Source organism: Delphinus delphis, chromosome 12, assembly GCF_949987515.2.
Source record: "Delphinus delphis chromosome 12, mDelDel1.2, whole genome shotgun sequence".
Lineage (NCBI taxonomy): Eukaryota > Metazoa > Chordata > Mammalia > Artiodactyla > Delphinidae > Delphinus > Delphinus delphis.
Genome location: NC_082694.2, coordinates 11,114,302 through 11,135,843, shown reverse-complemented (window position 1 = coordinate 11,135,843; position 21,542 = coordinate 11,114,302). Strand labels below are relative to the sequence as shown.

The following is a 21,542-nucleotide window of genomic DNA, read 5'->3' as shown; positions in this document are numbered from 1 at the left end:
TTGCTGATGTTTCTAAGGGGAAGAGGTTTGGCTGAAGGCTCTCCCACATTCACCATGTCCACAGGGTTTTTCTCAAGAACGAATTCTCTGATGCTTAATAAGGGATGTGCTGTGATTGAAGGCCTTCCCACATTTACTGCTTTCTCAGCAATTCTCTTTAGCATGTATTCCTGCTGCTTAGTAAGGCAAGAAGAGAAGTATTACTGACAGCTTTTACTGTACTTGAGGAGTTTCTCTCCAGTATGGTTATCTGGTTTGTTTGTGGTTTTTTTGGAATAATATGTGACTGAAGGCTGTGCTATACTCATTACACAGATAAGGCTTCTCCCCAGTATAAACTGTCTGATGTTGAATAATGTGTGTCCATTAACTAAAGCCTTTCCAAATCCATTATGTTCACATAGTTTACTAGTTTGAATTCTCTGGTGTTTGATAAGGGAGGAGTTGTGACAAAAGCCCACTCCCTCTCTTGATATTAGCAGAGCTTCAGTTTAGTATGTCCTGTCTGATGTTTAACAAGGTCCTCCGACCAGAAGCCTTCCCACATACATTACACTCATATAATATATGTGTGTGTGTGTATATATATATATATATATATATATATACACACACATATATATACATACATGTATATTTTCTGAGGTTTAGTGGTGTGTGTACTCCAGCTGAAAGCCTTCCCACATTGTCTGAATTCATAGGGTTTTTTTCCCAGCATGACTTTTCTGATGTTTAATAAGGGATGCAGTGTGAGCAAAGGCTCTTCCACATTCGTTACATTTATAGGGTTTCTCTCCGGTGTGAAATCTATAATGTTGAGTAAGAGAGGAACTCTGGCTGAAGGCTCTCCCACATCTATTACATTTGTAGGGTTTCTCTCCTGTATGAAATCTGTAATGTACAATGAGAGAGGAACTCTGGCTGAAGGTTCTCCCACATTCTCTGCATTCATAGGGCTTTTCTCCAGTGTGAGTTCTCTGGTGTTTAATAAGGGATGAAGTATGACCAAAGGCCCTTCCACATTCATTACATTTGTAGGGTTTCTCTCCAGTATGAAATCTATAATGTAGAACAAGAGATGAACTCTGGCTAAAGGCTCTCCCACATTCGCTGCATTCATAGGGCTTTTCTCCAGTATGAGTTCTCTGATGTTTAATAAGGGATGAAATATGACCAAAGGCTCTTCCACATTCACTGCACTCATAGGGCTTTTCTCCAGTGTGACATCTCTGATGGCGCCTAAGTTCTGACTGGAAATGGAACAACTTCCCACATTCATTGCATTTACAAGATTTCTTCCCTGGATGGGTTCTCTGAGAGTTATTTCTCCCTGAAGTCTCTCTGAAATCTGTATCACATTTATAGTATCCTTCTCCCATGAGAACACTGTGTTGGTTAACAGGGACTGATCTTAAACTCAAACTTGTCCCAAATTCACTCCACTCATGATCTCTCCTAAGGGTGGTAGTATATTTGTGAGTGAGTGACATTTCTTTCAGATGTCTCTCCTGCTTTTTTGGATGCATCTCTAACTGGTCATCACAACCACAAGTTCCTTTCAGTTTGGAGGACCAGAGTTCATCTCTAATGTCTTTTTCCACTGATGCTATCTGGAATAATTCTTCTTTGGAAATTCCCTGACTTAGCATTGATTCCTTGGCTTGATGCCTTCTCTCCCAGTCTGGGGAAAAAAAAAAAAAGACAGTCTGTTATTACCTGTTCTATGTGCCAAGAGGAAGTAAAGTCCTAGAATAGATGTAAGATAATTAACCTTTAAAATAATATCTAGGGACTTCCCTGGTGGCACAGTGGTTAAGAATCCGCCTGCCAATGCAGCGGACACGGGTTAGATCCCTGGTCCGGGAAGATCCCACATGCCATGGAGCAAATAAGCCCGTGTGCCACAACTACTGAGCCTGTGTCCTAGAGCCCATGAGCCACAACTACTGAGCCCACGTGCTACAACCACTGAAGCTCACATGCCTAGAGCCCATGCTCCACAACAAGAGAGGCTACCGCAATGAGAAGCCTGTACACGGCAACAAAGAGTAGCCCCCGCTCACCACAAGTAGAGAAAGCCCGCACACAGCAACAAAGACCCAATGCAGCCAAAAATAAAATTAAAAAAAAAAATTTAATAAATAAAATAATATCTAAAAGAGGTGTACAGTTTCTTCCAAGAATGGTGTATGTCTGAACAAAGTTTTGGAGGTGTCAAGAATAAGATACACAGGTGACTGGAGATTAGGAAAACCTGAGAGCACAGTGTTTGGACTCCAGGACACAAGATAAGTCCAAAGATTGTAAAGATGAGAGGAGGGTTAGGAAGATGCCCTCCACAAAATCTTCCCTCAGTCCACACCACACATTATTATGTATTATATAATATACATATACCATGTATTATATTACTGTATGTAATTGTGGTGGGCAGAATAATTATCCCCCAAAGATTTCCATGCTCTAATCCCAGGAACATATGTTACTTTACATGGCAAAAGGGACTTTGCAGATGTGATTAAGGGCACAGACCTTGAGATGGGGAGATTATCCTGAATCATTCAGGTGGGCCCAATCTAATCACAAGAGTTCTCAAAATCAGAGAAGATTTCCTGGCTGAGTCAGAGAGACGTGGTGTGAGAAGGACTCAATCCACCATTTCTGGCTTTGAAGGTGGAGGAAGGACCCCAGGGGCCAAGGAATGTAGCAGTCTCTAGAAGCTAGGAACGCCCCTCAGCTTACAGCCAGTAAGACAACGAGGAGCTCAGTTTTACAACTACAAGGAATTGGTACTGCCAACAACCCAAAGGGACAGGAAACAGATTCTTCCCTAGACACTCCAGAAAGGAACTCAGCCCTGCTGATACCTTGGTTGTAACACTGTGAGACCCATGCTTGATTCTGACCTATGAACTGTGAGATAATAAACATGTTGCTTAAAGCCTCTAAGTTTGTGACAGTTTGTTTCAGCAACAACAGAAAGCTAATACAATAACAGTGACCCTTCTGAAGAGTAAAATGACTGGCAATGCCTAACCAGGGCTCCCAGAGGCCAGATTCTGAGCCAGTAGGTCTTGTGTGGCTCCTGGGGATATGAGTGTTTATCAAGCTCCCCGAGAGATTCTGAAACACAGCCATGTTTGCAGAACATGGTAAACAGACATATTGATGATGAGGCTAGATCCAGACGTCAGACCCTTGCCCTCATTCTGGAAGGAAACAAGATCAAGAGAGTACTAAATACAGAGGAGATCAGCATCTTCCCTCTCTCTCCTCTCTTCTAGGTTCCCATGACGAGGCCCAGCCTGTGCTGTCAGGATTTGAGCCCTGCTTTCAGGAGCATTAGCGCTGGCCTGGGGCTGATTCTGCCTCAGAGATGGACACTGACACAGACTGTCATCTCCAGTATGCTTGGGCTACACACGGGAGTCAGGAGAGCTTTGTGTCCATAATTCTACCCCAAGGGGTGGAGCCTACGGGGTACTCTCAAATCACCTAGGAATAAACAGTTTCAAAGAGGTTCCATCAACAGCTAGTAAGGAGTAGTCTTTGTTCCTGGAATCACCTCTGTTGCAGCTTAGCTTAACCAAGCTTGAAGTGTCCTCACTTTGATCTTCCTGACTTTATCCATCAGGATGTCCTTGCCAGTAACCCTTTAATTTCTGGGCTACTTAACTGTTCAGTCTGGTTCCTTGCTAACTCTCTTAGCCCTGCTGATACAGGATTGCTGGGCACTTACATCTGTTGTTCCTTAGATTCCATCTAATACTGACCGTGTGACATCTAGTGATGATGCACAGCCCCAGGAACCCTGAAGGGTGGGCAGAGATAGGTAACAAGGGAAATAAAAACACTAGGGAAGAAAATGAACATCTCTTCTTTTCCCACCAGAAAAACATTACAAAAGCCTACAAGTATTCAAAATACTGGTGTTGAGGGTTCCTGGCAAGTGACCTCACCCTTTCAAAGAAAAGCCCCCTGACCAAGGGCTCAGGGGAACTTCCCGCTCTCGGTTGGGCCTTATTATCTGCTTTGGTCCAACTCACTCACCTGCGGGGGCACCTGTTGAGATTTCTCTCTCCAAAATACAGGGCTCTTCCCCTTCCTCCAACCGGCAAATCACATACGGTTTGGACATTGGAAACCCTGGTGGAAAGGAAAAGGATCATGACTGTGTATGTCAGAGGTCAAGGCTTGTAGACAGCCTCCAAAGAATAAGCATTGTGAAGTATCAGGAGCAGAGTCATGAAACTTCTTATTCTGAGTTCATATGGAGTGGGACTTTTCCTAGGAACAAGGAGTAGAAATACTGTATCTCTGGGTGCCAAAGAGAATGTAAATGTCTAATTCCAGAATCCCAGGGCAAAAATCAGCCAACAGGCCCAGACACCCCTAGCTTTTAAACACCAAAGAAATAAAGATGGCATGATGGGCAGGCTTTGGGCTTTGGAGGAGCTGAGCTCACCCAGGGAGGCCAGGTTCTTGAAATTCTCTAGCATCACTTCCCGGTACACGTCCTTCTGAGTAGGGTCCAGCTGCCCCCACTCCCACCGGGTGAGTTCCACAGCCACATCCTCAAATGTCATCAGGTCCTGAAACACAGAAGACACTCTTGCACCCTCGGGAGCACACTCATGACCCTGGGGAGGAGAGTAGACTGGTGTCTGAGGAGAACCTCAGGATGTACGGGAAGGGATTCCGAGAGTTCCTAGCGACCGCAATGCCCCTGTTCTGGGTTTTATCATCTCAAAAATATTTTAAGCTGCTCCAGGGATTGTGTCATCCTTACTACTTGGCATCCCACCCAGTGCCCACATATGTCAACATCAAGTGCTTAGAAATGTAATCGGGGTCTCAGGAGAATCAGGCCTACAGAGACACTCTGCTTATATGGGAGAGAGAAATACAATCCATTTCCTCAGTTTTCCAGAGGTTTCACTCTCAATTTAGTGACATTTAAATAGAATCAATTCGAAGTAACAAACTCATGTACTCTGCATTCTGAAATGCAATGGTATCAGTAGTTTTCTAATTAAGTATTTTTGAAACTTGTGACCTAGGATTTCAATGACAACTGTTGCTAAGGCCAAACAAAATCATTTGGGGCTTAGAATAACTTATCCCCAAAACAGCCTGCCAGCACGCAGTTCACTGGAAGTATATCAAGTGGCCTTATAGTGAATCAGTTAAGACTTCTGCGACTTTGATTCACATAAATCCTCTCCCCCAAAGCCTAATCATTTTTCAGTTCCTGAATGTGCAAAGTTGAGAGTGAGACCCTGGATCTCAGGTCCCCACAAGGTACAACCATTCTGTGGGTCCCAACCAGAACTATCCTGTCACTCTCTATAACAGCAACACTCTCATTTGACTTACATTGTACAGTAATCCATAAACTATGAACTATAAAGCAGATAAGTGAACGTAGTACTGTTACTTTCCCCCCAAAACGTTTAAAAGTCAAATCCCATTTAGATACTAAGGTTTCCATAGAATAGGCCAAAGTAACAATTTTATATTAAGTTAAAGGCAGTCCAGAATAATCAGATGTGGAAAACTCACTACTTTAGTAACCTCTTGTGATCGATTATTATATTATTTGTTCAAAATATTCATTGGCCCTCCCTACAAAATTGATCTTCCTACGCCACTGACTCAGGTGTGGCCAAATACTCTGCTTTCACAGATGGAATGTGAAGGAAGTGACATGAGCTTCTTAATGAGCAAAAGCCTTCAGGGTCAGTGGAGGTTCTGCAATTGCTTCTTTTTCCTCTGCTTTGAGAACAGCAAACGATCCCAGAGTGAAGATGTGGGGCAAAACCACAGCTTGTGTGTAACGTGGACAAGAAATAAACCATTGCTGCTGTAAGTCTCTCAGGGTTTGCTGTTGTTATCACAGCATAACTAGCCTAAACGGACTCATTAAAAAAGCTGGTACTCCAAGTAGGGTTCTGCCACGACAAAAAGCCTAAAATACGTGACACTGTCTTCAGGGCCAGGCAGTGAGGAAACTTACTGGCAAGATGGCAACCCATGTAATTTGGTGCTGAACTGTGGGGTAAAGCTGTTGCTGCCGTAACTTGAAAGACGAACAGTGCAAGCATGAGCTTGTGATGTTACGAAAAGAGGAGGGAAACATAATATCAGTAGTATGAGTTGGTTGTCATTGGCACTGTCACTTGACAGTATTACAGGAAAAAAAAAATGAGCTCAAGAGTTTGCTGATTTGCAAAATAAAAATGGAAGGCCAAAGAAAGTGTCCAGAAACTCCAGGACTTGCAGGGTTGGAGAGTTAACCAGTTCTCGTTTCCAGCTGGTCAAAGACAAAATAAATATGGCTTTTGCATGACAGAGGCTGATTAAAACTCAGCCTAATGGCAAGGACCAAATCATGGGTGTGATCGTCAAACCTTTTGTTTAAACCTCTTATTAATTTCAGATGGCTCCCAGTAAATCCTTTCAGTGGGACCAATCTGTTCAGAGTGACTAAAAGTATGGTTTTCCCAAGGAAACCCCAAAAGCTCCACAATTAAGTCTAAAGAGAGGGGCATATTTCAACAAGAACTGTGGGAAAAAGCTGTTGACACAGGGAGCTAATGGAAGGAAGTACACAAAAAGCTGGTCGAGTTTTTGAGAGTTACACTGAATGTTCATGACTTGCAACAATCCTTGGGCCATCAACCTACTCAGGCAGAATGAAAAAGCTGCTTAGCCCTCAAAAGAGTTTATCCTCCAACATCATCTTCATATGTGACCAAGGGGGATACTGCAAAAGGAAGGAACTTCTGGAGGGCAGAGCCAAGAGCCAGGGAGAACACTGGACTGGGGAGCTGTACCCAGGGAGCAGAGCCACTGCATATAACCAAAAGACTTCCCCACTCCCGAGGCCAAGGTCCTCACCAAGTCTGCCCAGTGGAATTTTTTTTTTTTAAGAGATCTTTTTCGGCGTATAACTGCTTCACAATTCTGTGTTAGTTGCTGTTGCACAACAAAGTGAATCAGCCATATGCATACTCTGCCCAGTGGAATTTCCTAACTGTTCCAGACCAGGGACTGCTGGGCTCCTCCCATGGTTCCCCTTTCTGAACAGCGGTGTTTATTGTGCTTATCCAGCCCCACTGTTCCACTGTATGTGGGGTATATGGATTCTTTTTTCAGAGATCTCCATATCCAGAGGAGAAATATCCAGACCTGATGTCCAAAACATCACACCATCCAGGACTTCAATCCTCATGCTCTGACTGGATGGGGCTTTGGGGTTATATCTCCCCTGGGGAGAGATTTTGTGTGCAGGAGGGAGGGACGTGAACATCTGTGAGCAAGAGAACAGACAGTGTAATTGTTTGTTCAGAATGTTTACTGCCCCTCCCTCTGTGCCCCTTACTATGGGAGGCTTATACTTCCCACCTCACGGACATTAGGCATGGCCACGTGACCTGCTCTGGCCAATGGGTTGTGAGCAGAAGCAGCACATGCCAGTTCTCAGCAGAAGCCTGGAGAGCCGGCTCCTGAGCCTCACACTGCACCTTCCCCCAGCCACGAGAACGGCACACCCCAGAGGAGGGCTGATCCTTCAGCCTGAATCCCAGAGTGAAGAGGGTATGGATGGAGCAGAGTCACGGCCAGCCCCCTAACGACAGGTAACGTACAGAAGAAACACACTTCGTTACCGTGAGCCAGTGAGAGCTGCTGTTGCTACCACAGCATAACTAGACGAAGCTCTCTGATATACCTCTGAATGGTGTACATCAAGGCCAAAGAGGTTTAAGCTCTTTATTACTCTACTAATTCCTTGAGACAATTCCTTATTGGTGAGGGTTTCCCCTACTGACTAGAAAACTAATTATGAATGTCTATTTTCAAGCCAGAATCCCACCAAACCACCATCTTGGATGCTAGGAAACGATGCAGGCTGGCGTTCACGGCCCTCCACTTGGCTCTCCCTCCACATCCAGCCTCCTACAGCCAAACCTGAATCCACCTCTACAGTCAGTCACCATTAACGCCTGCATCCCCATCGCAACTGAAGCTGACGAGGACTAGGCAACTCCATGTGCCAGGAGACTCCAAGAGCTACATGAGGTGCATGTGTTACTGAGTGGTTGAGTCTGGAGCCAGACAACCCAGATCTGAAACTGGCTCCCCCCCCCACCCCGCCATTAGCTAGATAACCAGGACCACGTTACTTTATCTCTCTGTGCCTTGGTTTCCTCAGGTTGCCTCTCTGTGCCTCAGTTGCCATTCTTCAAAATGGGACTGTTTTAAAGATGAAATTAATTAGTATAAATAAATTGTGTAGAATAGTTCCTGATGCCTATTTGGTTTTCAGCAAATAATAGCTTTTATTATTTTCATCATTATCATCCACATGATTGTCATCCTCATTTTACAGTTGGCAAAACCAGGGCATTGAGAGCTTCGGTGATTCATCCAAGGTCACGCAGCCAGAAGCAGGGAAGTTAAGTGTGTTGCCACACTAATCCGGGAAGATAACATGTGCACGGGGGTCCAGCCTCAAATGACCTCCTCACCTGCCCGAACCCTCAGAACCTCCTTGTCCCCGCTTCTCCATGCACCTTCCCCAACCTCTCCAGCACAGGCTGGTTCTCCTTTTCCCAAACTCTGATGGAAAGGCCTGTCTATGCCATTCCATCTGCCATCAAACCACGCACATCCTTACTGTGATTGGGGCTGCATCCCGGGTGCGAGAGTCCCCTCCCCTCCGTGGCTGTGACATCTCCAGGGCCAGGGTGCTCTCGCATTACTTGGTACTCACCACAGTGCCCGTTACAGAAATAAACCAAAGGGTCTGAGTGAGTGCACGCTGAGCAGAGAGGAGAGGGCCCTGGACGAGGGGCAAGGAGGCCAGCAAAAGCCCTGATGGGCTCGGCCTCCTGCAGAGCAGGAATTGGGGTCAGTTCCCTTTGGCAAACCAGGAAGCTCCAGAGAAAAGGAGGCAAAACTAGCCATAGTTCAGGCAATTGAGGAAACATCAAGAGAACCCCAACTCACCTGGGGCCTGGCCTTCAGGAATAAGCTGGCTGTTCCCTTTTCTCCTGGGCATCTCTCTGGAGGAAGAGCAGGGTCCTGAGAAGGGAGAACTAGGAAGGTAAAAGGAGACATAAGGAAGGCTAACCCTCATGAGATTTACAGCTCCCAGACTCCCCAAGTCAGTGTGTCACTTCCATGGTTCTGGGGACAAGGCTGGGCCAAAGGGAGCTGACGGACGGGCTAGAGGCTGCCCTTGTACACAGCTGCGTGAGGTCCCCACCTGTCCATAGGCCACAGCAAGCTGTAGGTAGCTGAAGTGTGACCACAGTCTGGCCACTCTATCGGAGAGTTATTTACTGGGCCTCCAATAATGCAGGTCATTTACTAGGCCTTTTGAAAATATAAATGTGAATAAGAACTTCAAAGAATTTTAATGTAACCTGAGGATATAAGACAGGTTAACAATACAAAATAAGGCCTAGGACGAGGCCACATAGGGATATAGGACTTTTGGGAAGAAGTTACACCTCTCCCCTTATCCCTGGGAAGCAACGCAGAGGCCAGCTCTTCCTGAGAAGCTGTCCTCTATGTTCTTAAGCACTATTAGGTCTCTAGAGTGTATTTTGAGAGCCCCTCTATTACAGGCCTTTGTATCATACTCTTTTTAAAGTCTTCAAACAAAAAACTAACCCCAACCATGCCAGAGAAGTGGCTACGGCCACCACCAACAAAAGTAGGGAGGTAGGCGGGCAGCGTGGGATAGCACAGGTCAGCACTTTTCAAACTTTAATGTGCATATGCATTCCTGAGGATCTCGCTAAACAGACTGGGTCAGGGGATGTGGGGTAGGGCGTGAGAGTCTGCATTTCTAGAGAGCTTCAGGGGAAGCCTGTGCTGCTGGTCTACAGACCACAAGGCATATAGGAAAAAAGAGGGGGTGAGAGTCCCAGAGATTTAGCCCAGTTCTGTCATTGGCCAGTTTTATGACCCTGAGCATGTGCACTGAAGAACTAAAATGCCCACCCGGGACTTCCCTGGTGGCGCAGTGGTTAAGAACCCACCTGGCAATGCAGGGGACATGGGTTTGAGCCCTGGTCTGGGAAGATCCCACATGCCGCAGAGCAACTAAGCCTGTGCGCCACAACTACTGAGCCTGCGAGCCACAACTACTGAGACCACGCACCTAGAGCTCGTGCTCCGCAACAAGAGAAGCCACCGCAATGAGAAGCCCGTGCACCACAACAAAGAGTAGCCCTTGCTCGCCGCAACTAGAGAAAGCCCGCGTGCAGCAACGAAGACCCAAGGCAGCAAAAATAAAATGCCCACTTGGTGAAGGGCGGGAGATTCTAAACTAAGAAAGGAATGGCTTAAAATCTCCTGGGTCACCTGGATTGCGCTCTCCCCAACACTGGGGCAGACGGTGGTCACAGGAGGTGCCCACCGTGTACACTGCTGACCTTGTACCCAGCTGCTCCGGAAGAACATTATTACTTAATGAAGTAATAAAGGAAGTGGGTGGCAAGGCTCCAAATGGCCCCACTGTCCTCTGATCCCTGGCCAAGGGCCACTCCCTCACAGGTCTATTGCCGTCTCCCTGCCACAGCAGGAAGAGATCCCCTCCTGCTCTCCCCTCTGTCCTCTGGCCTTTGGGATAAGTCTCCCATGGCCATGCCCTCCATGGTCTCTGGATGCTGGGACTTCACGCTCATTAGCCTGGAAGGCACCGCCACAGGGAAGGCGGTTGCAGGCTCTGCCTCTCCAGTGGGATTCCCCGGCCCTTTCCTAGGGCCCTCCTCCTCGACCCAGCACTAATCCCCCCAGGAGGGGTCTGGCCCGCGGCACCCTCGAGAGCCAAACCTGATGCTGTGGAGTCCATAGCTGGTGCTAAGGGACGATGTCCTTTCACTAGGTCCAAATCTCTGTCCTCCGGCCGGGTCCCTGCGGTCCTCCCGGGGTTCAGGGAGCGGGGAGCAAGCTGGGTGACACCAGGCATTCCCACTCCGGCAGCGACGCCCAGCCAACCCGCAGCGCCCAGAGCAGGGCTGTCAAACCCGGGTCCACTTCCCAGCGGCGCGCAGCATGGCTGCGGGGGCGATGCTCTTCTCCCGCTCCCACTCCCAGACCCCTCACGCGCCCGGCCTCCGCCCACGGGCTCCGCTCCGCCGCTCTCCTCCTAGGGACCAGGCTCTGGAACCCAGCTCTCACGCAGAGCACCAGGAAAAACGGCCCCAGCCACACCTGCGACCTCGGTGCCCGCTCCTCCACTGCCCGGAGGCAGCAGGGATTCTGGGGAGAGCCTCACAGGGAAACGACCGGCCCCGCAACTCTGCGCCCAGCTCCAGGCCTCCTCAGCCCCTCGCAGGCGGGCAGACGAAGGGACACTCCCCACTGTGTCACGGGCTCGGGGCGCGGTGCCCAGCTCAGGCCTGCGCGCCAGGAGTAGCTAAACCCACAAAGATCCAAAGGACGCCCGGGTTCCAGCCCCAGCCCCGCCTCCCGAGACCCGTCCTGAGCCTGCGCAGACCGGCCGCCACGCGAGGGGGCGCGGCTGCAGGGCGGGACCCAGCAGCGCCTGCGCCCTGGCAACTGGGGAATCTTGGGTGCTGTGCTCCCGCAGCTGCGGATGGGGAAAGTGGGCATCAGCTACGTGGATGGAGGTGTCACCCTGCTCCCAGCCACGGGCAGGGAACCGGAAGCAACCCCCATATTGGGAGTGCCTTTAGTACCTGGGCCGGAGAGCCTGGCTTGGGGCTGCTGAACAGAAGTCACTGGAGATTTGTTAAAAAGCCTGGGCCCTACCCTTAATCTGCCAAATAAGAATTTCTAGGAGGCTCTCCAGACATGTGTATTTCTTATAAAGTGCCCAGGAGATCTGATGGCCCATGGTGAGGCAGGAGATAGATGGGTCCCAGGCTGGAAGGGGCCAAAATAGGAGGAAGGAGGAGAAGCCAAGCGCTAGACCGCTTATTTCTCATCTCGAGGTCGAGGAGACCTTCCTGACTACACATGCGCAGAAAGGCTCCTTGAAGGTCAAAAAGGGAGGGGCCGCCACCACATAGTAGGTGATGTCAACCTACCCATAGGCCTCTTCGCTAGAATCCATCTTGGCTAAGAGGTGCATGCGCACATATGAGAGGACCCTGAGATATACCAAATACGAACTCAGAACCAGGCAAAGCAAGATGGTCGGCCAAAGGAAACGTGGAAGAAATGCCCCATAAAAGTGATTCAAACTACCACAGTGGCAGGACCCTCTCTGAGCCCACCTGTGTGCCTATCCACACGTACCCTTTTTCCTCCTAATAAATACTTTGTTTCACTACTTTCTGACTCTATGTGGAAATTCATTTCTACACAGCTGATGGGCCAGGGCCTTGTCACTGGCCACTGGTCCCTGGTGGTCTGAGGCTAGGATTCAGCACTCCCACTGCCACGGCCTGACTTCAATCTCTGGCTACAAACCGAAATCCTGCTTCAAGCCGCTGCAGGCCGAGGCCACCTGAGATCAATTGCAGGCTACTAACTGCATTCTACAGGCTGTTAACGTGCCTGTCTTTCTCCCACTGCCCCCCGGTTTTGGATTCAGTGAAGGGTGAACTCAAAGAAGGGAGGGCTTTGGACTCCCTCCTCTTCTGGAAACGCGTATCATCTAGGACCTAAAAGAAATGGAGAAACAGTCTGGATATTAAAACAGTGGTTCTCTGGGGGCACTCCTTAATCAGAGAGGGGATTTGTGAGGACTGAGAGGTTGATTTATAGACCCTAATTAGGGGTTCAAGGAAGAATAACCTATTAAATCAGGGCAAAAAGTCCACTCTCCTTTTTTTTTAATAAATTTATTTTTGGCTGCGTTGGGTCTTCGTTGCTGTGCGCGTGGGCTTTCTCTAGTTGCAGCGAGGGGGGCTACTCTTTGTTGTGGTGCATGGGCTTCTCATCGCAGTGGCTTCTCTTTGTTGCAGAGCACAGGCCCTAGAGTGCACGGGCTTCAGTAGTTGTGGCACGTGGGCTCAGTGGTTGTGGCTCACGGGTTCTAGAGCGCAGGCTCAGTAGTTTTGGCACATGGGCTTAGTTGCTCCGCGGTATGTGGGATCTTCCCGGACCAGGGCTAGAATCCATGTCCCCTGCATTGGCAGGCGGATTCTTAAGCACTGCACCACCAGGGAAGTCCCCATTCTCCTTTCTTGTTCTTTCAATCTGTTTCACTTTTCTGCCAGCACTTCTGGTGGCACAGATGGCCAGGGTGGTACAGCAACTGCCCAGCAAGTAAGCCCTCTTTCTCCCAAGCCGAGGAGGTGTGGAAAGGGGGTGCTGCCTGGGAACCATGGCTGGCACAGGAGTTTCTGTTCTCTTCTGTGCTCTGGAACCAAAAAGGGGAGGGTATGGACACATGAGAAAAGAGCGTCATCTCATTGGTGGCTGACATAACTAGAAATGGAACTGCTTCGGATGAACTTGAGGGGCTCTGCCTGCCCCTGATACCTTTTCCTTTAGGCATCGGCCTGCTACAGTGCCTGACATTTCCCACTCTTAAATTCCGTCCTTTGGGACAGATCTTGAGCTCGAGGCCCTTGTTACAATCCTCATTTGTTACCCTGGAGAGTTAATCAATTGCTGACCAGTGATGTCTCTTCCCCGACTCCGAGTGCTCTGGTGCGCCATTTGATGCCAAGTGCAGTCAGGGGAGCCCTGGTCCCCAGCAGCCTGATAGGTTTCCCCATTACCCCTGACATTCCCTTTTGCTGCTCCTTTGTACTCAAACCCTTCTCCCATCCCAACCCTTTGTGATCACTGCTCTATTCTGTGCTGTAGTTTTCCAGAATACCTTATAAACAAGATTATACAGTATGTAACCTTCTGAGAGTGGCTTCTTTCACTCAGAATAAAGTCCTTGAGATCCAGCCATGTTGTCATGTGTATCAGTAGTTCATTCCTTTTTGTTCTGAGTCCAGCTCTCCTTTACGGAAGGTTGTCAGAAGGTGCTGTACAACACATCCACTTACATCCTATTTACCAGAACACATGACCACACCTAGCTACCAGGAAATGTAGTCTTTATTCTTGTGCCTGGCTAAAATTCTATTACCACAGAAAAATAATGGGAAATATCAGATTTTAAGAACAATACTCATAATATTTTATCCAGAGGAAAATCAGATAGCAAGAGCATCTCTCTAACTCACATTAGCCTGAAGGAGATGGCTTACTCTAGTTTAAAGAGCTAAAGGAATTTTAAGAACTAATTAAAAGAAACAAAAATGTGAAAGACTGGCTGGTGCTTTTGAAAGGCAGAACTGAAGCACAGAGATTTCTGCAGGTCCAACGTGTGCTCTAGCAGACAGAGCCTCCTTAACTAATGTGGGATGTTAGAGCACCGCCATGTGACTTACCTGGGTAAGGAGTCCCACGGTAAAAACAGGAACCTGTTCGCAATTAGGGCTCAGGCATATACAGTCATTTAGGGTGGACTAAAAATCCAATGGTATCTATTTTGAAAAAAATATATTAAACAAACAAAGGTATAGAAGTAGATTACCAATCTGACCTGGAATCAGACCTAGGCATCAGAAGAAACAATGCTTTTCAGGTATAGCCTAAAATTGTGCCTGAATATTTCTCTTCCACCTCACCTACCCAGCTTCTGATGATACACATGCACCCCAGGAAAAGAGAGGTGGTAGTAGAAAATAAAGAATATTACTGCTACCTAGCCAAATCCCTTTGCTAGGGGACAAACCATCCTCTACCCCATAGACTGAGTGGTTAAACTGAAAACACTTATCACTAAGGGCCCATGCTCTTCTGCTAAGATAACGCCTCTTAAAAGGCCACATGCTATAAAAGAATGATGTTTTCTTTTGACAGAGAGTTTGGAGAGATGTAGATCTGGATACAGAGTACCAGGTAGTAGCAGCAAAGAGAAGAGACGCTCAGAGAAATAAGGTCAAATGGTGTCCAAGAAGAGGGGTCTTAGAATTGCAAGAGGGGGCCTGGGAGGAGCTGTTAGAAGCACACTGCAGCAGTTCAGGAGACAGCAACACAGCTGAGCAAAACGACGAGACACAGCAAAACTGTCCGCTGAAAATAGGGACACTGCAAGGCCACACTCCACCCCCGCCCCACCTGTCTCATAGAGAAACACCCATGAAAGGGGAAGGCTAAAATCCTATGTTGCAGATTTTTTTTAAACGACCATCGTTTCTTTGACATGCCTCCCTTTGAGAGGTGGGCTGTAACGCCCTACCCTTGAATCTGGGCAAGCTTGTGACTGCTTCAGCCAACAGTGTAAAGCAGAAGTGAACTGATTTTCGAGGCTAGGTCATAAAAGGCCATGCAGCTTCTGTTTTGTTCACTGGGACCCTCTCTCGGAGCCCTGAGTTGCCATATAAGAAGTCTGACCACCCTGAGACCACCACGCTGTGAGGAGGTCCAAGTACAAAGAGAGGCTACATGTAGGGACTTTGGTCCACAGTCCTGGTGAGCCCAGCCATGGATGCCAGTCCATGTACCAGACACACAAGTGATGAAGACACTTGAGTCCTCTTCACACTGGAGTCAGTGTGAAGCGGTGACAAACCACCCTTGCTGTGCCCTGTCCAAGTCCCTGACCCACAGAAGTTATTGGCATAATAAACGTTGTTTTAAGCCACTGAGTTTGAAGTGATTTGTTACACAGCAGCAGATAGCCATAACATCTTGCAGTTTGGCAGAGCCCCCAGCTGGCAGGCCTTGTTTTATTCTAAACAACGTTGTTTCTTGGCTGTTCAGCATCCGTATGCCCTTCCTAACTCTTCTAAGAAAACTGGCTAAAGTTCTCTTAATCTTTCCAGCAACATGGCAGATTGGGTTCCCTGAACAACCCTAACTGGAAAAAACTAAAAAAATAAAAATGCTGAAAACTTATAAATCATCTCTCTAAACACACAGGCATGAAAGTAAGGAATTTGCAAAGTTAAAGAAAAGAAAGAACGAAAACAAAAAGATACACTCACCCCAATGTTCACAGCAGCATTATTTACAATAGCCAAGATATGGAAGCAACCTGTGTCCAGCAACAGATGAATAAGATGTGGTATAAAATATTCCAGCAAAGAATGGGGGTAGGTTGGACTGGGTCTCCTTCAATGGGTATCTGCTGCCAAGGAGGACAGTGGACTTGTGTGTGTACACACACACACACACACACACACACACACACACACACACACAATGGAATACTACTCAGCCATAAAAAAGAATGAGACTTTGCCACCTGCAACAACATGGATGGACTTAGAGGGTATTATGCTTAGTGAAATAAGTCAGACAGAGAAAGACAAACACTTTACGATATCACTTATATGCAGAATCTAAAAAATACAACAAACTAGTGAATATAACAAAACGGAAACAGACTCACAGATATAGAGAACAAACTAGTGGTTACTAGTGGGGAGAGGGAAGTGGAGAGGGGCAAGATAGGGATCGGGGATTAAGAGGTACAAACTACTATGTAAAAAATAAATAAGCAACAAGGATATATTGTACAGCACAGGGAATATAGCCAATATTTTATAGTAACTATAAATGGAGTATAATCTTTTAAAATTGTGAATCACTATGTTGTACAACTGAGACTAATATAATATTGTAAATCAACTATACCTCAATTTAAAAAAATAAGGAAGTGTGAGCTAGAGCCCTGAGAGGTGAGTGCGCAGTAAACCCAACTCTTACCCTGCTAAACCCTGGAGAACTTAAGCTCCCACTCTGACAGCAACCTGAGGAGTTAAGGTAGCGATGAAACCCTAAGGCCTGCCCAAGGGGAGGGAACTCTAAGAAACTCACCCAGGACCCACAAATTTCCACTCTCAGCATAAGGCTAAACGAATAACAAAAACCACCTGGGCTTCCCTGGTGGCGCAGTGGTTGAGAGTCCACCTGCCGATTCAGGGGACACGGGTTCATGCCCCGGTCTGGGAAGGTCCCCACATGCCGCGGAGAAGCTGGGCCCGTGAGCCATGGCCGCTGGGCCTGCGCGTCCGGAGCCTGTGCTCCGCAACGCGAGAGGCCACAACAGTGAGAGGCCCACGTACCGCAAAAAACAACAAAAAAAAATCCACAGAAGGGAACAGCAAGAAAATATGTCTTGGACATTGTAACTTTTCGAAGTCCTAATCCTCTTGGAAGGTCCAAACCCCTTACTATAGCACAAAATCGCCCTCCATCTGGCTCCAGGTCATGGTTATCAGCCCCTAAACCTTATCCATCAGCCACTCATCTTGCTACTAATTCTTTGCACTTTTATCCTCTAGCCTATACCTTTGCAGATGCTATTCTCTCTGCATTTTTTCTAATTACTCTTCTTCAAGGATACCAGTTATAGGAAGCTTTTTCCAACTTTCTCGGCCATAGTTAATTGCTTCCTCAGTTGTACTCCCAATAGTGTCTCCCAATAGTGACATAATTGTAGAACACACTGCTTTGTGTTGTAACAATTTCACATTCTGATTTGTCCACTGGAACACGAGTTCCTTTGGGGCAGTAACTGTGTCTTATTTGTATTTGTAACAATGCCTTGCCTACGGCAGGCAATTTAGGTTCTTTGAGTGCAAGTGTAGACTTGTTCCTGACTGTAGAACTTCATCACATTCTTTGTATAATCTCAAGTCTTCCCTGAAGCTATAGAGCAGTGATTCTTAGCTTCAGCTGCACATTAGGATCACCTGCAGATCTTTTCAAACTCTCACTCCTCATAGTGGGCCCCAGGAATCAATGTATCAAAGCTCTTCAGTGATTCCGGCGTGCAGTCAAGGTTGAGAAGCCCTGCGAGACTCCAACGAGGGTCCTTCCAGTAGCACCAAGGAAGACAGGCTGGTGTGCACTCAAAATGTCGGGAGTCGGGCTACCTGACTTACTCCAGGGCTCTTCTCTTTTCTGCACAAAAATGTGCACATACCCAGCCCCATCCTCAGAACCAAACTCTGCGTCACTCCTGCCCAAATTTTACAACCAAATTCCTTAAAGTGAACAAGCTGAAGCGGAAACAAGCCCCTTCCGAGGGCCAGAAGACTCGAAGTCGTTCTCAGTAGGGACCGGCCCCCAAAGCTAAAAGAGGCACATTTCCTTAGGACGGCCCTCCCATCGGAGGACTGGAGGGACGTGACATCACACATAGGCAGCACTTCGAGGCTGACCACAAGCCTCCCAAGCGTCCACGACTGTTCCCTCTCCGCGCTCAGGTTGCCGCACTGCCGCGTCGGATCCGGTTCGGCACCGCCCACCCCTACATTAGAAGGGTACGCTTGCGCAGATCGTTAGACATCAAATTAAAGCTCGCCAACCGCTGAGACTTCTGGGAAATGGAGTCTGCCAAAGCCGAGCATTGGTGGGGAGCGCGGACGTCAGAACCCCCTGCGCCGGCGCACTGCTTTCCCGACCTGAAAAGGCGCCGTCTTCCTGGGTCGCGAGCAGTCTGTGCCGGAGGTGAGGGCTGTGGGTGTGTGTCTTGGCGGAGCCGAGTGAGCGCAGCGGCCGAGAGAAGGGGACACTGAGAACTTGGGGGAGGTGCTGTGGGAGTAGAACAGGTGACGCGGGCGGAGCCAACCTGCAGAACGTCTGAGTGTGTGCGTGTGTGCGCGTAAGTGTGTGCGTGCGTGTGTGTGTGTGTGTGTGTGTCGACGTTCCGGCTCGGACAGGTGCGGACAGAAAGTTCTCCCCCCAGCCCCCGTGTGTGCGTGTGTTCCGTGGGAAGTTTGGAGCCTTCCTCTGCACCTCCCGTACCTTCTTCCCATAATAGGTGCTTAATAAACGTGGGTGGAATTGACACTAAATCTAGGGTGCCGCCCACTCCAGTCCCTCCGTTTTTCCCAGAAATCGCATCAGATTGTCTCGTTTAGCTCCCTACCATAGGCCTCCGCACTATATCAGGGGACCTTCGTGGAGGAGGTAGAATTTGATGTGAAAAAAATAGGAAAGAAGTAGCGAAGCATTAGGCAGATTTGAGAAGGAAATGCTATGTATAAGAGTGAAGTATCGAGGAACAGTGGGGGACAAGGGTGGGGAAAAGCACAGTGGGGTCAGAGCATAGAGGATCAGGACGAGACACGGTCAGCAGGGTGGATTGTATGGGACGGATCGGGGACTGACAGGACTAAAACTGTTTTGGTACAGTTATTCTAGAGTTTCCATCCAGGACTAGAGAGGGGAAGGGACTAGTGCAGGGAACCAGTTAGGAACGCTTGGTAGTGGTAGTAGTCCTGAAGCAAGCTGTTGTGGACCTGTATGATGATGGTGTCGGTAGTGGGTAAGGATACAAATGACATTGCAAAAGAAGACTCAGAAGGATCTGGTGACTAACTAGATTTGGGAGGAAAGATAGCTAGATAAGAGTTTGAATTTGGGGCACCTGGGAGAATAATAGAACATCTGCTAGAAATGTAAGGACAGGGAGAGGAGCTCATGTGGGGAATTGCATAGGGGGAGGTGGTTTTAAGATGCCAACAAAATGTCTAATTGAAAATTCTTAGTCATTTGGAAATGCAGGATGAGTTTGGAAGAGGGGTTGGGACTAGACCCCGGAAGCATTTCTGTAGAGGTGGAAATGGAGCACCAGGTGTGCATGGACTTTCTGCGGGATAGCGGGAAGAACGCTGTACGCAATCTGAGCCTTGGGCAGCATCAGAAACTTGTCAAAACAGTCAAAAAGCTGCAGAGAAATAAGGAGAAAAGGACTGTCGGAATTAGAGCTCAGAAATGCATTGGCAGTTTTCAAGCATGCGGTTTCAGGTGTGTGAGGGGTGGCAGGAGCAGAAAAATGGCTTTGAGAAGAGTAGGTGGTGATGATGTGGCATCAGTAGGTATGTAGAAGAAGTTTGATCATGAAAGGAAAATCTAAATCAGAACTGTTTTGCCAGAGGGAGGCCATGGGATTCAGTGAAGATAATTTCACATCGAGGAGGATTATATCTGTTTGCAGATATGTGAAGAAGCTCCTGAAGCGATGGGAGATGCTGGAGAAAGGAAGAGTGGGTCATGCAGGAAGCAGATTCTGAGAGGAAACAATGGTGGAAAAGAAAGTAGGACACAGATGTAGGACGCTAAGGTAAAGTCCTGGAGAAGAGACATTTCCATTTTGCTGGCCTCACACCCAGGCTGCCTAGCATATAACAGGTACTTGGAAATATTGGTTGAATGGGTTGGTGTTGGGCAGTAGAAAGGAAAGAAGCTTTCATTTATTGAACAGACTGTAAGATAAATGCTTTACATTAATTGTCTCATTTACTATTATAACTGCCCTGTGAAATAGGTATTAAAAAACAGGGGATGGGGGGTCAACAGTTAGCTTAAGTAACTTGCCCAAGCCTTCACAGTCAGTAATCCAGGCCTGTGGAATGCTTTCTACCACAGTCCTACCTTGCTCAGTGACTCACTCTTGCGAAGCTTCAGTGTGGTGAAAGACAGTGTTCTGCTGAAATTGAAGGGTAGCCATGGAGGTTTGGGATAGCTGTGTAGCTAAGATGGGAACGGTAAAAGCTTTCTAGGCGAGCACTCTTTGAAGGTATAGAATAAGAATTTGAAAAGCATTTTCTCCAGAAATACTCTGAGATCCAGAAATAGGGAAAGGAAAAACAGAGGTGACCCTTTGCTGGCAGTGATTCCATGTGAATGTGGTGGATTTGAGGAGTCCTGAGTACCATTGAGAGCTTACCAAAGTGACTGCTGGTGGAGTCTAGACCTGACGGGGACTGAAGTTGGCCTGGCAGGGAGCCCACAGACGATGAGCACCTTGGGAATACTAGCTGGTCGTTTAATGACTGGGGAGCTTTTATGCTCACCTTTGTTTGTAATTTGGTTAATACTCAGTGTATTAAAGTTATAATCTAATAAATGAAACTTTGAAAATTGTCTTTAAGCATTTAAACATTGAGCAGTTTCAACCACAATTTCAGATGTAGTTCAACTGATTTGTTCAAAAAGTTCTAATGCTTTAGACAACATATACAAATACTTTGATCCCAATATTGTGGCTACACTTACACTTAAACCTACTCTAAAACAGCAGCGACACAGTGTAATTAATATTTTCTTTATTTCTACCTTCCTAGGACTCCTGACACTTACTTAGCATATTATTCTAAATGCCTTACACGTATTATCCTATTTAAGGATCACAATAACTTTATGAGATGTGTACTTTCACTATCCCAGTTTTACAGATGGGCAAACTGAGATGTTAAGAAACTTACCTGAGGTCACACAGGTAGGAAGAGGCAGAGCTGGACTTTGATTTCAAGCGCTCTGCCAGAGCCTTTACTCCTATACTCTCCTGTATCTCTAAATGCTAATTTTGACATCTCCATAGGACCCAAGGGTAATATTTTGAGACCCTCCTGGGGATGGAGGAATCTTGACAGACCAAAAAGTGTAAGAATACGTATTGCCGCAGACAACACAAGTTGGAGGCTCTGGTTGCCAACTGATGTTGTATATTTGTTTCCATTTGTACAGGTATCCTCTTGGCCTCCTAGCAAGATTCAAACCCCAATCTCTCCTCAGGTTGAGATTCTTTTTTA

General features: G+C 47.4%; 1 protein-coding gene and 1 long non-coding RNA gene across 2 annotated transcripts; both read right to left on the bottom strand.

The window, feature by feature from the left end:
* Positions 1-646: 646 nt before the first annotated feature.
* Positions 647-11,466, bottom strand: ZNF514 (zinc finger protein 514). The gene is made up of 5 exons (XM_060027345.1): positions 10,849-11,466; positions 9,013-9,101; positions 4,466-4,592; positions 4,051-4,146; positions 647-1,681 (listed from the first exon to the last, which is right to left on the bottom strand). Exons 1-5 carry the CDS (start codon positions 10,982-10,984, stop codon positions 696-698), a joined length of 1,434 nt encoding a protein of 477 aa, XP_059883328.1. The 5' UTR covers positions 10,985-11,466; the 3' UTR covers positions 647-695.
* Positions 11,467-12,843: 1,377 nt separating this feature from the next.
* On the bottom strand, positions 12,844-16,232 carry LOC132435585 (uncharacterized). Its single transcript, XR_009521585.1, has 3 exons — positions 15,981-16,232; positions 14,379-14,474; positions 12,844-13,348 (listed from the first exon to the last, which is right to left on the bottom strand). It is a non-coding gene; the product is annotated as an uncharacterized lncRNA (long non-coding RNA).
* Between the last annotated feature and the right edge of the window lie 5,310 nt (positions 16,233-21,542).